The sequence below is a fragment of the Hydra viridissima genome, unplaced genomic scaffold (genome assembly GCF_058129835.1).
Source record: "Hydra viridissima isolate aposymbiotic clone 2 unplaced genomic scaffold, HvirCarnegie_v1 scaffold_12, whole genome shotgun sequence".
NCBI lineage: Eukaryota > Metazoa > Cnidaria > Hydrozoa > Anthoathecata > Hydridae > Hydra > Hydra viridissima.
The window spans coordinates 6,052,207-6,066,022 of record NW_028324311.1 but is presented as its reverse complement, the minus strand read 5'-3'; the positions used below and the strand labels follow the sequence as shown (position 1 = coordinate 6,066,022).

At 29.7% G+C, this 13,816-nt stretch overlaps 1 protein-coding gene and 1 long non-coding RNA gene across 10 annotated transcripts; one reads left to right on the top strand and one right to left on the bottom strand.

Annotated features, from left to right (window-relative positions):
* Positions 1–31: 31 nt before the first annotated feature.
* On the top strand, positions 32–3,116 carry LOC149880974 (uncharacterized). 4 transcript variants are annotated; one of them, XR_016445640.1, is made up of 4 exons: positions 32–142; positions 590–664; positions 1,454–1,555; positions 2,977–3,109. It is a non-coding gene; the product is annotated as an uncharacterized LOC149880974 (long non-coding RNA). The 4 variants fall into 4 exon arrangements; XR_016445639.1 differs by lacking the exon at positions 2,977–3,109 and adding an exon at positions 2,635–2,765; XR_016445642.1 differs by lacking the exon at positions 1,454–1,555 and having other exon boundaries at positions 2,977–3,116.
* Positions 1,203–10,016, bottom strand: LOC145194068 (sodium- and chloride-dependent GABA transporter 1-like). 6 transcript variants are annotated; one of them, XM_090068782.1, is made up of 11 exons: positions 9,762–9,977; positions 8,442–8,668; positions 5,350–5,624; positions 4,824–4,990; positions 4,469–4,636; positions 3,941–4,236; positions 2,947–3,185; positions 2,642–2,766; positions 2,047–2,288; positions 1,693–1,949; positions 1,203–1,559 (listed from the first exon to the last, which is right to left on the bottom strand). In XM_090068782.1, the coding sequence occupies exons 3-11, from the start codon at positions 5,496–5,498 to the stop codon at positions 1,358–1,360; spliced, it is 1,845 nt and encodes a 614-aa protein (XP_089924908.1). In that variant the 5' UTR covers positions 5,499–5,624; positions 8,442–8,668; positions 9,762–9,977; the 3' UTR covers positions 1,203–1,357. The 6 variants fall into 6 exon arrangements, with proteins under 6 accessions (XP_089924908.1, XP_089924910.1, XP_089924907.1 ...); XM_090068784.1 differs by having other exon boundaries at positions 5,350–5,531; XM_090068781.1 differs by lacking the exon at positions 8,442–8,668 and having other exon boundaries at positions 9,762–10,016.
* Positions 10,017–13,816: the final 3,800 nt, after the last annotated feature.

Sequence of the window (13,816 nt, the reverse complement as noted above, 5' to 3'; positions counted from 1 at the left end):
AAGGACCTAGTTCTGAGATTTCTCAAAACTGCTTTTGCCAAAGTTTCCAGTCTGAGCTTAAAAACTCGGAAGTAAAGGGAGGAGGGGGGGCTCGAAAAAAATGGAAAAAGTTAAAGAAAAGAGAATTATAGTTTCGAAAGAAGTGAGTGACAAGCTATATACGTATACTGATTGCTTTTGTTTTTATTATTTGGGAAAATTTTTTGTGGTTCCGGAGAACTTGAGGAGTTAGTGAAAAGGTTGTATATAGTTTAACGTACTCTGGCATCTTAAAATGTCTTTTTTTTTATATTTATACATCGCTTTTTGGGATAAGGGATGGTCATAAATTCCCAGTTTCAAATATATTTACCGGCGTCATTTTTTTTTTTTAAAACACATGTGCAAATAAAACGATTTATTGTATTTGTCATCCTTTATAAAGTAAAAATTATAAATAGTAGATTTCGATCAAAGCTAAACCTTTTTAATGTGATCATTCTGTCAAACACAACGCAAATTTTTTTTGTTGTATCTAATTGTATCGTTCCCCGTGCTCCCAATGCAAGTTAAGTGGTGTCTTAAAAGATTGCCTTTATATTTGCTCAAGGTCCTTTAACAAATGTTCAATTGGCGACTGGTATTGTAAATAAAGTTGTTTAGCTACACTATGTTCACTGGCAAGGTAAGATGCTTTCGTTGTCTACTGGAAGATCTATAAACAGAGAGATTGATTTTATTAGAATTATAGCTTTAGTTTTTTTTTTTTTTTCGAAATTATTTATAAAAGTTTCATATAGGAAAATAATTGATCTTTTCTGAAAAGAGAGTTCAGAAATCATTGAAATCCTATGTTTTAAAATGGAACTTATTTCAATTGAAGAGAATGGGGACTTTTCTTTTTTGATTGATTTGCTAAGAATTAAAATAAGTGCATCACTATTTACTGCAGTAGAAAACTGTAAGTTAAAATCTTAATCCTATTATAAAACATTTTGATCCAATTTTTTTATCTAACAGAAAATTATTTTTTGACGTAAATTAAACTGACGTTCCATTAAATTTTACTTTTGGTCCATTACATTTTTTTAAAAACAACTCAGCTTTGTAATGGCATCATCATTATCATCACTTAATGATCAACGTTAGGTGATCATTAGATGATGGTAATGATGATTACGATGATGCCATTGCGAAGCTAATTTTTTTTAAAGAAAACATAATTTAAAAAAGACAGGGAAAAATTGTACCCGATCTAAATATAGTATTTACATTTAAAGCCTTATCATAAACACATGTCTGTGATTGCATAATATTGGGTAATAATGAATTAAAACACGCATACAGAAATTTCACGCGCATATTTCACGCGCATATTTCACGCATCAAAGTTATTATTTTTGTTGAGCATTTTTAAACGTAAATCAAGATTCTCATTTTTTTCGGGTTGGCAAAGTTTTTTAAATCTTTGCAGGAGAGTTCCATCGCACTTGTATATCTTCAGTAGTGCTACAATTGGTATCCAGATCATGCTAGCGAAAGCTAATAACCAGCCAATGACTTCACCATAGAATGGGTACCTAACAGGATAATTATTTTTATTTATATTGCAATTTTTACTTAAAATTTTTTTATATATATGTTTTAATTTCTATTGTTGAAACTTACTTGTAATTACTGTAACTCTTAAATACCCGAAAATTCTTCACTTACTTGTAATTGTTATAACTTAGTCCAGCCCATTGCAAAACGCTTGATAGCAAGATTGCAAATATAACAGTTGGTGAAATATATTTCCAGCACCATTTCCACCATCGGCACGGTTTATAGCCTAACATCTCCTCTAAATTTTTCTCAAATTTTTTTGCTCCGTAACCGTATGCCAATGCTAGTACTTCAACGAGCGCTAGAAAGAGAAGCGATACGCCACCAGATTGTATGTTGAATATGTTGAACACGTACATTCCATTCTGCAATAAAATCACAATTGTCAGACATTCAATAAAGCTATCTTTATTTGCATATTTTGAATAAAAGCCTTAAATCATATTTGGAACCATAAAATACCTGCATGACCATTGAGAAACCAAAAAGACAAGCAGCAACGCATAATATTAGCGTAAATAACACTTTTCTTTTTTTTAATATCTTGTACTCATCAATCAACCCTGAAACAACAGCTTCCAACATGGCAAACTGAGTATCTATACCAATAGTAAGAATCATGAAGAAAAACAATATTCCCCATAACGGAGAAATCGGCATTTGCGAAAGCCCTTCCGGATAAACAACGAAAACCAAACCAGGTCCTAAATAAACATTACCATGGTTACCATGTAGGTTTCAAACAAACAAAAAGCATAACTCAAAAATGAAAATCGAAAAGAAACTTAGAGGAAACAAGTTTTTTAATTGCGGAACCTGTTAAATTATTTGTTAATTTTATTATATTATTTAATTAATATATTATATTATATATTATTTATTACATATATTAATTATTATATTATTTATAAATTAATTATTAATATTAATTGTTATATTTTACTAATTTACTAATAATTTTTATTAATTTTATTAATTATTATAATTGCTATATATTATTTATTATATTATTTTAATTAACATTATTATTAATTTTATTAAATCAATTAGGAATTACCTGAAGTTGCTACTTCAGAAATGGGTATTTTCGATTTATACGACATATGTCCAAGCACAGCAAAAACAACCATACCAGAAAATATGCAAGTAAAGCAATCAACAAGACAAAGCATTATGGCGTCTCTAATATATATATATATATATATATATATATATATATATATATATATATATATATATATATATATATATATATATATATATATATATATATATATATATATATATATATATATATATATATATATACATATTAATAAATTTAATTTACCTAATTTGTAAATAACAGTTTAAAATGTTTACCTAACTACATTATTATTAAACTTGTTGTAGCTTCCAAAAGCAATCAATGAACCGAAACCAATTCCAAGAGAATAAAATATTTGAGTAGCTGCTTCAACCCAAACATTTATTTTCCCGAGTTTCAAAAAGTTTGGTTTTAAATAATACGCCAAACCCGTTCCAGCTCCTTCTAAAAGCACTCCTCGGACCATGAAAACGGCAAGAAACAAATATGGGAATGTTGCCGTGAAATAAACAACCTAAAACAATTGTAGAGGTAAAAAAAATAATCAATTAGGGTATATGGGATTTAGTTCTGGTTGGGGCCAAATAAGTGGTGGAGCAAGGTCATTTTAGTAGTGAGAGATGTAGATGACCTTTTTTTCTATAACCTTATAAATAAAATTCATTTTTTGAAACTGAGGATTGATAAATGGTCCAGAAGAGTACAGATAAAAGATACTCTTTGGACGTGGATTTGGATTATAGCATTTTGACATGTTTTGTTTGAAATACTAAGTTCGGAGAAATTTGTTCAAATAAATCTTTTTGCTTTTTCATATAAATATAAATGTTATAAGTAGATCTCATTCTCATATATATTTATTTGAAGAACAACTCATTTTACAAAAGAAAGTAATTTATTTCATACAAGACCAAATCGTTTTTACCAATAAGAAATGAGTTTTTCATAAAACAATAGTTAAATTAAGAACACAAAAATCAACATAGAAGTGTGGTCATGCATAAATGATTAATGAATACTTTTTTTAAATAGAAAGTTCGTCCCCAGCTTTGTATTTTTAAATTGAAAACTCGTCCTCATAACCTTTGTGCAGCTTTGTATTCATTAAAGGCAAAGAAAAGGGTATAGTGGGGAAATTTTTAGATATTAGAAAGAAATCATTTTCTGCATAACACTTTCGGATCAGTATTTTTCAGAAACACCTTCCAAATAACTTTTATAAATAATTTCGAAAAAAAAAAAAACTAAAGCTAAATTAAGTTTACGTACCTTTCCAGATGATTTAATTCCTTTGATAAGGCAGAAAAAAACAAGAGCCCAAGCAATTATTAGGCATACGACCAGCTCATAACGTATAGATCCACTATCTCCAAGATTATCAGTGATGTTTAGAACTCTTCTTTCCCAATATTCTTGGCTTGGTGATGAATAATGAAAATTTCTACAAATGGTATTATTTATTTTAGTCTCGTTTATTGACATATTTCTCCCTATTATTGGCATTTGCGAAAATGATGCGTTTAGCAAAGAATTTGATGAATTCGACGCAAGAATTAAACACTCTTCTAAAAAAAAAACCAAATACTCAACAAAACATTTATTTCTAATTTATTTTTTTTTATGAAGTAATAAATAAAAAAGCAAGAGAGAACATTTATGCTTCTCCTTTGAACTTTTAACTTTTAGAAAAACCACTTCGTTTTTTTTTTTCGAAAAGTAGCGGGTGAACCTTACTTTTATTTCTCTTTTCTGAAAAATATTCAAAAATAACAATAATAACATTAGCTTTAATTATACTCTTTGTTCTTCCGTCGTAACAATTTTCCGTGTTCCATTTATTTCCGCAATATTTCCATGGAACAACACTGGCCATCGAAGCATATATGTAGTATATCACCCATGCTATCACTACATTGTAGTAAACGGTACAAAGAAAAGCCACTGCAATCATTGCAAAACCAACTCCTATGCAATAAAATTTTGAAAAAAATAAATTAATCTACATCCTTAATTCAATCTTGATGCCAGCGCTTCGTTACTAATATCTTTACAAGATAAACTCGCAAGTTGCTTAACCTCTCTTTCAGCTGCGCTGAAAACGAGGTTGGTTCCTAAATCTTATGAGAGATTGTGATTGTTTAAGTTAACTAACCTTTGGCAATCGGACAAATTGTGTTCCAAGTACTAACTGGACCATTATTAAAGTATTGGCCCATAGCAAGTTCCATCAAAAACAAAGGCATACCGCATACTAGTAGCATGATAAAATACGGAATAAGAAACGCTCCTCCCCCATTATTAAATACAAGATAGGGAAACCTAAAAAATTCAAAAATTTTTTAAGTTTATTCTTTTTCATCCCTTAAATTTGGTATAAACTATGAAATAAATGTCCTTAATGAACTAATCATATGATAATCACAATAATATTATCATAATAATTATAAACATAACATAATCATAATATTAATTATACCATAATGTATAATAGGGGGAAAATAATTTTATTACTTTAACTAAAGTTAAAATCTAGTTAAAATAATGCAATTTTTTCCCCAAAATACTTATTTTACGGTATACAAAATCTATTATTAGCAACATTCGGACTTTCTTACACCATAGGACTCTGTTAGGTCACATAACGGAAAATTAAATTAAATTAGTTTATGAATTTTTACCTCCAAACATTCCCCAACCCAATGCAATAACCAATGCATGTCAAAATAAATTCAACCTTGTTTCCCCAAGTCTCTCTCTCTTGTTTTTTCTGGTGCACAGGACTCCTTTCTTCTAAAGGCTGCAGCACACTTTCGAGATTGGTCTGCATGGTACTACTTTTGTTTAGTTTCCAAGAGAATTTCTTGCAAAAGAGTTAGATATAAAATAATTTTTGAAAAAAGCCACAAACCAAAACCAAACCAAACAAAACTTTTGTTCAATTTATCATGCTTGTCTATAAAGATAACGGAAAATGTTTTGTATTAAAAACTCTCGCGTTTTTTTTTTTTTTTTTTTTTTTGCGCTTGTTCAAAAAACGCGTTTTTTGTTCACGCTTCTTTAAAAAACGCGTTTAACAGGAAATTCAAAGCCATTCGATATATTCGAAGAAAAAACATTAAATACCATTGCAACAGCATTAGCTTACATAGCAACTTTTCTTCAAAAACATTAACTAAGTCTTTATAAAAAAAAAAATTAGAACTAAAATTCTTCCTCAAAAAGTTATTATTATTGTGACCAGTATCATTTTATAAATATACATAAAGTTTATTTACGACTGTTGAATAATTTTATAAAGTTTAATGAATTCGTTCTTGATTACTTTATAAAAGTTTGATAGAATGCCAATTAAGATTTAGTAGGCGAGATAAATTATGTATAGTTTGCTTCTTAAAAAAATTGCTGCTGTGCGATCTTCATAATTTTTAAATGGTCATGTCTCCTTTTATTTACCGAGATGCATTTGCTGAATTAAATGATCTATCAAGTCTGTAGTGCATTGAATAATAATGATATAATTCAAATATTTATTACCGAGTGGAACTTACAATTGCAATATGCGGTCAAATAAACGAGCCGTTTAGTGCACAAATCGATTAATTCCATAAAACAAGAAGTTGAGAAATGCGATGAAATAATGTACATTTTTTTTTTATAATTTCTTTTGTAACATTAAATTTTTTTGTCGTTTAATGATGTTAATCTTTATTACTCAGGAGAATTATTATAAAGATTTGACGCTTGAATATTTTTCAGAAGGCTCAAATGATTCTTTAAAAAATTTCGCAAAGAAAAACTTTCGCTAATATTATCTTCTCGATTCATTTGATTGATTCATTGATTCGCAAAAGTTTATCTTCGTGAAAGTTTGTACACCTTAAAGATAATGCCGAACAAGATTTGTGTCCGGTTTTTGAATAACTTGTTTTTTTAACAAAATTACCCACTGAATTTGGATGTTTAAAAGAATATCTTTACTTTTTTTTTTTGACATTCCCATCACGGCTAATGAACTCAAATTTGGCATTCAAGCTTCTTCGAATCTCGGCAGAACTTTTACACCAATACCTTTTTCCAAGATTCAGTTTACTTACGGTTAGAGCACCTCATTATGAAATTAAGTATTTTCAATATAGAAATACAATATATATTTTTTATTAGTGTTGAATCTCCCAGGGGGAGGGGGGAAAAGAGGATTATGGTATAAGGTGTCTAAATTTTGACCCGCCCGCAACTCCGCAATATTAAGAGTGGGTTTGAAGTTCAACGATATATTTTACGTGGTTGATTTCGGATATCCATGACTCGCCATGAACCAGCTCCGTTACCATCCTTACGCGACTGTAATTTAACGCTTTACAAAACAAATGAGGTTTTGCAAATACTTTTACTAACCAATTTGATGCCCTTAATTGGACATCATGAGTTATTTAAAAAATTGTTTTTAATAGGACATCAAATTGGTTAGTAAAAAATATTTGCAAAACCTCATTTGTTTTGTAAAGCGTTAAGTTACAGGCCAATTATGGCCTAATTAGGGTTAACCGTTCATTAAATATGTTTTTAGAAGTTTTATATGACTTTTGTCGTTCATATTGGCTTGTTAAAAATAGTTTGTTATGTAAAAAGTTCGGGAAATAGAATCTTGTTTTGCAGTTTAAAAATATATTTGTTTGTGCTTCTCGTTTTTCTTTTGCGCGTTTTGCCGTAAAATTTTACAAATTATAAAATAAACTTTTTACATGTAACTAACAATCCACATAATGAATTGAAGTGTATACAAAGGAGTTTACAATTTTTTGAATAACTCATGGCTGCTATTTTCATCGTGCCGAGTCTCCCTCGAAATGCTTATCATGAAAAAAGAAAATAGACATGCTTTTTATAATCCTTATGGAAATTTAATGACACTGTCATTAAACAATGCTTTTGTTATTCTTTAAAGAAGAAATGTAAACAGTCCAACAAAGTAAACATATTAGGCTAAATTTATTCTTCTGTTTAAGCCGAATACGCAAAGGCAAAATGATAAACAGCTAAATGTGAATAAACCGAACGGTTACTTTAAAAAATACAAAAACATAATTAAGGTACTTCTAAATATTTTTGTAAATAAGACAAAAAAATATGCATTGTGCTTTTTTCTTCGTAAAATAACATTTTAAGAAAAGAGAAAGAAAAACACCGCCATTCACAACTATTTTTAATGATGCGAATGATAAATGGGACGGTGCTATGCACAACTACACTACATGATTTTTTTTCATTTTTGAGTTGTTAATACCATCATATTGCTTTTCATGAGTTCCACATTTTACAGGCCAGATGGTAGCTAATTAATTGACTAATCTAAAGATCCCCAGTAAGCACACTACGATGAAAAAACGTTGAAATAGCGTTGATTGACGTTGATCAACGTTCTTTCAACGTAGTGTGCTTACTAGGTCAAAAGAGTATGCAAAATTGAAAAATTTAAAAGACTACAGATTCATTTCACACCACCTGACCATACGATATTTAAGACCAAAACGATAGTTAAGACCAAAAAATCTTTGCGTATACTTTTTAATAAAAATGAAATAATCTTTTAAACGATTTACACTTTTTCAAGATTGCACCCAAATATCGTCAGATTCTCTTAATTATTTTAAAGTTTCAAACGCTTTTTTCACGAAATGCAAAAAATGCTTGTGGTCTAGTTTTGCACAACACCACCCATCTTTCAAGAGCGAAAATTTTTTAGCAAAACAACCGTAATTGTTAAACATACCTCGTAATAACGTTTAGAAGCTTTATTGTAAGCTTATGCAGTTTATTTTATACTTCTCATATGAATTCAGGGCAAAAACAAAGCGTCCCATTTCTCATAACTGTAAATGGAATTTAGAAGGTAGGTAAATGCAATTGATCTATTCAAAAACCAAATCAATTCCACTTTAATAGCAGAAGCCTTGTTGAATAACGTCGTTGGATTTTTGTAAATTAAAGTATTAAGCACTAAATGACAAAGATAAATTTATATTTTAAAAGGAACTTTCAAATATGTCGAACATTATTTTATCAAATACCTCCACTTCTTTATAGAGTGAATCATTTTGGCAAATGAACAGCTTAATTCATCTTTTAATTCAATATAAGCTTTGTTTAAAATAATCTTTCCTTGTTTATGATTTTCGTTTATTTTAAACCTGATATTGGGAAGAAAAAAATTATGAGGTTGCAATACCTTGAGAAGTTTTTAGAGAAATAAGATTTTTACGGAAAAACTTGTCAATCGAGTTCAAGTTTGTTTTTTTGTTTTTTTTTTCTTAGTTAAATCCAAGTGATTTTGAGGTGGCAAATGTTCCAAAATTAATCTTCTTTAAATGTCTGCTCCAGTGCCACAGAGTGACTTTCTTGTGCTTAATTGAATGAAATTAAATGATTCAAAAGTGTCTGTATCAGAAGCTATTTTCAAGTGAACTACAGCTCACCCACTCAAAAGACTTAAACAACTTAAAGATCTGAACCAGGAACGCCAAAATTCTATCTTCCTGGCCAATTTAGTGAAACTTTCTTGAGAGAAATGTTTTGATAGCTCCTCAATGAAATCGGAAAGTACTTTCTTGCAGAAGATGTAAAAGGCTTGTTTGAAGAAATCTCACATATTCCATTTTTTGATGCTGCATACTCACTTGGATCAATATAAAGATAACACGGGAGTATGTTCATAAAATTTTATAACAGTTTTTATTAGCTTTTATAATTTTAAAAAATTTGAGTAGATTTGATTTGGGAAGGATAAAAATTGATTGTTTTTTTTTTTTTTGCGAGAGTGACGGTTTTGAAATTCTTCAAAGTTGCCTAATGTAATTTTATCACGATCTCCATTCAAGGTGTTTTTTTTTGTTTTTGTTTTTTTTTTCTTTCTAAACTGGATTCCAGATCTATTTTATTATAGATGATAAAAATTTTACTTTTTTATTTATTTAATCTTTCATAAAACCATTTCAGTTAAAGCATTGAGTAAAATATTGTTTAATATATTAAATTACAAAGAAAAACAGAAAATTAGTTCTAAAAATTAAAAGCAGTTTTAATGGATCCTTACCGCATCTATTTCTCATCCACACTGTTAAATGTATGAACACTGTGCAAGGCATGCAAAAGGAGTATCAACTCTTTTTTTGACGAATTTTTATCAACTTGATATTGAAAATATAAATTACTAACATCACTGAAGCCGATATTCGAAAATCGTAGGAATCTTAAAATTGGATCATTCATAAATTCAAAAGATCAAATATAGTCTTCCAACTTTCAACTTAAAACAATAATTTAAAACAAATATTGATACTTAACGTTCATTAAACTTCTTGAAATAAACAACGATTTAATCGCGCAAGAGAACAAGATAAACAATACTTTAATGGGGATGTTTTAGCAAGCGAAACTGTTTACAAAATCCTAAATATTGCGAATTAATATGGTAATCCAGTATTGACTTAAATCTTAATTCCATTTTTAAAATTCGATCATATCTTGCGGGTCATAAAAGTCGACTTATATGCGGGTCATTAAAAAATACAAATTACATTTTCTGTGAAATGGTTTTAAATTTATATATCGTAATGACTGACACACAAAAAACACTCATATAGTTTTTTTATAATATAAACTTTATTTTGCTTAAAAAAAATAACAGTACGATTTAGTAGTAATATTGTGAGGGCGCGGATTTTATAACAAACTAATATCTTAATGTTCTGTCCCTTTAGGTGATATATATATATATATATATATATATATATATATATATATATATATATATATATATATATATATATATATATATATATATATATATATATATATATATATATATATATATATGATGCAAGTGTAACGATTCAGATATGATAAGGTGCGCGGTAGGAAGCATCAGACATCTCTTTTCATAAGGTTTTCTTTAAAGTTTCCTTAAATCCTTCTCATAAAGTTTTCTTTAAATCTTCAAAATTCTTTTCTCATAAAATCTTCTTTAAATCTCTTAAAACTCTTTTCTCATGAAATTCTTTTTAAATCTCTTAAAAACTTTTTTTCTCATAAAATCCTCATTAAAATCTCTTTAAATTCTTTTCTCATAGAATTCTCTCATAAAGAGAATTACTCAAAGTCTCTTAAAATTCTTTCTTAATACATCTTCAAAAACTCTCTTTAAAATACTTTATCAAAATCTCCTCAGAAGAAAAAAAAAGAATCCAAGATTTTCTCAACCGTTGCTTTTTCTATCAGTCCGCTGATATTATTTTAAATTCTCGTACAGACAACAGATAGCTTTTTCTCCAAGTTCGTTTAGTACTTTTGTTTTAACTTCTGAGTCATGGTATTCTTTAAAACAGGTTTTACAAGTTTTCTTTTTATTACTCTTTGTCTCAGAATGGTAGAACTTTCGAGAACTTTACTAATTAAACTCATATCATTGTATTTGAAGTTGTGTTTGCGAAAACAGTTTTAAACATTAATGGTGGGACTTATTCATTTTTCATGTCATTGAACATGTGTGTTCACCTGGTGTTTTGGTTGATTCGCTCCTTTCTTCGTTCGAATGTTATATGCTTGAGTCGGGAAAAACTTAAAGATGATGTTTATAATTTTCTCATTTTGCTTCCTCACAACATTATGTACGCTGATATGCAGTTAAGATATGCATAAGATATACAATTGGATTCGAAGTGACCCCCTTCAGCTTTGACACAGCCGTTTCGAAAGATTTTATACAATTCCACGAAGCTCCTCCATCGAAATTTTGTCCCATTCTCGCTTCAAAGAACGCTTTAACTCTGTCAAACTTTTGCGGCGTTTAGTGGAAGCACTAGCTTCCAAAATTGACTACACACTGTAGCCAATCGAATTTGAATCCCGTGAATAAGGAGGCCACTTCACAGATATTTTAAAATCAGGAAAATGAGCCCTGCACTATTTTTGTGTAAGTTTTGGTTTGTGAGCTGGGGCAGAATCCTTTCGTATTGCCAAAGTGCTAGGAATATAAAAACGATCCACTTTTTAATTGATTTTAACGCCCAAATTACTTCTTACACCATAATGGGTTGCGGATTTCGTCGATGCTCAGCTGCTGCAGACGTTCCAGAATTTCTTTTGACCAAACTCTGTCCTTTTAATTCCACTCTTAAGAAAATTTCATCTATGAAAAGAGTTTTCTGGTAAATGCGATTTGCATGGTTACGAAGAAGAAGTCGAGATCTTTAAGTCTTACGCATTTGTTTTCAGGCGTAAAAAGCTGAACCTTTTTTAGCTTAAAGGGTTTCAACTTTAAACCTTTTTTAACTATTTGACGAACCGATTCACAACTAATTCTGGTCACCGTTTTTTTGTGTCACCCTGTAAAATATTGTACTAACAACCATTCAACTCCTTTCTAAAATTGGTGGCGCAAGAAATTCAACATACCTAAAGCGCCCACGTTTTTATCTTGATCAACAACTTTATATCCTAAAAAAACTTCGTATGCTCTTTATGTAAGTGACGTAAATTTCCTTTTCTGGTTAACATATAAACAATTTTAATTAAAAAAATATATATCATCTAAAAAATAGAAAAAATATACTTTGTTCATTCCGAAATATTGATTAAATTAGGGTAAATATTTGGAATACTTAGCCTAATTTGTATCCTGATTTGACTAAATTTCCTGTTTAAATAAGATATCTGGCTTTTAAAAAACTAAATATGCTGCGACAGTTCTAAAGCCATTTTTGTAATCAGCATAAAAAGATTAACCATTAAAGATTAATTAATTAGATTAAAATTATTAAAGAATGGGAAAGGAAAAGTTCTGCTGAGCGCCAAATTAAAAAACCGAAAAATATTTTAAAATGCGAATAAGATAAAAAAAAATTTGTTGTTCATGTGAATGGGAGACTGGCTACGTAAAAATTGTGCACTTTTTAACGGCAAATTTTTTAAATAAAACATGTCTAAAATTTCGGTTTATGTCTTAAATTAAAGTCTTAGCTATTAAAAAAAAACAAAAAAACATTGTAAAAGAAATTTTTTATACTTTTTAAAATGCCGTCAAAACTAGAAAAAGCTCGCGAAAAAATTCTGCATAAACCTATTTCCATTCTAAGCTCTTCACATTCTTCAATCGCAAAGGCAGCCAAAGTACTTCGATAAACAGTCCAACGAGTGATTTCTAGATTTCGGGAGTCTGAGACTTTTCAACGGAAGAAAGGTTCAGGAAGAAAACAAGGATTCCTCGATAATTTCTCGAAAAAAAATTCCTCTAAAAAAAAGAAATTAGTTGAGAAGTTAAAGCAATCATTTAAGCAAAATCCCAGCCTATCAGACAGGATTTGAACTCAATGTGATGACAGATCATTCGTTATAAAAGTGCGTAAATTCTTTAATTTGAAGTCTTTTAAAGCCATGAAAATACCTAATCGCAATTAGAAACAGAATTAAATACTATAAAGCGAGCTAGAAAATTATTTGGTTAGGTGATGACACATCAAAATGCCTGCCTTTTCATCGACGATGAAACTTACGTCAAAACTGACTTAAAATAGATCCCAGGTCGCCAATTTTGTATTTCAAACAAACGTTTTGGTGTTCACGACAAGTTTAAATTTTAAAAGTGCTAAAAGTGCTGTAAAAAGTTCATGATATGGTTAGCGATATGCACCTGTGGCCGTAAGTCAAAGGCGTTTGTCACTTCTCAGATAATGACCAATGAACTTTACGTCTTTGAGTACTTGCCAAAACATCTACTACCTTTTATCAAGTCCCATAATGGTCCTACCACCTTCTAGCCAGACCTCATGTCATTACGCCAAACACACGATTGACTGGATGAATGTCAAAGAGTTAGTTTTCGTCCCGAAAGAGCTGAATTCTCCAAACTGCTCTCAATGGCGACCGATCGAGAATTTCTGAGCGATTATCAAGGGATACATGTCGAAGAAGTCACAGGTATTTAAAACTGCCAACGCTATGTTGAAATCATGGGAGAAAGAGTGTGAAAAGGTTCGAGAGTCTGTTGTGCGCAAGATGATGAGCAGTATCAATCCAATCCAGTAATAACCCTTTTACAATGGTGATGATGAGTAATTGTAGTAGGTATGATTGTAGGTACAATGTACCTTG

Coding starts and splice junctions, on each gene's coding strand:
- LOC145194068 (XM_090068780.1), bottom strand. Junction 3,186..3,940: donor GAATTAAATCATCTGGAAAG/GTACGTAAACTT, acceptor CAATTGTTTTAG/GTTGTTTATTTCACGGCAAC. Junction 2,289..2,641: donor TTCTGAAGTAGCAACTTCAG/GTAATTCCTAAT, acceptor ATGTTTATTTAG/GACCTGGTTTGGTTTTCGTT.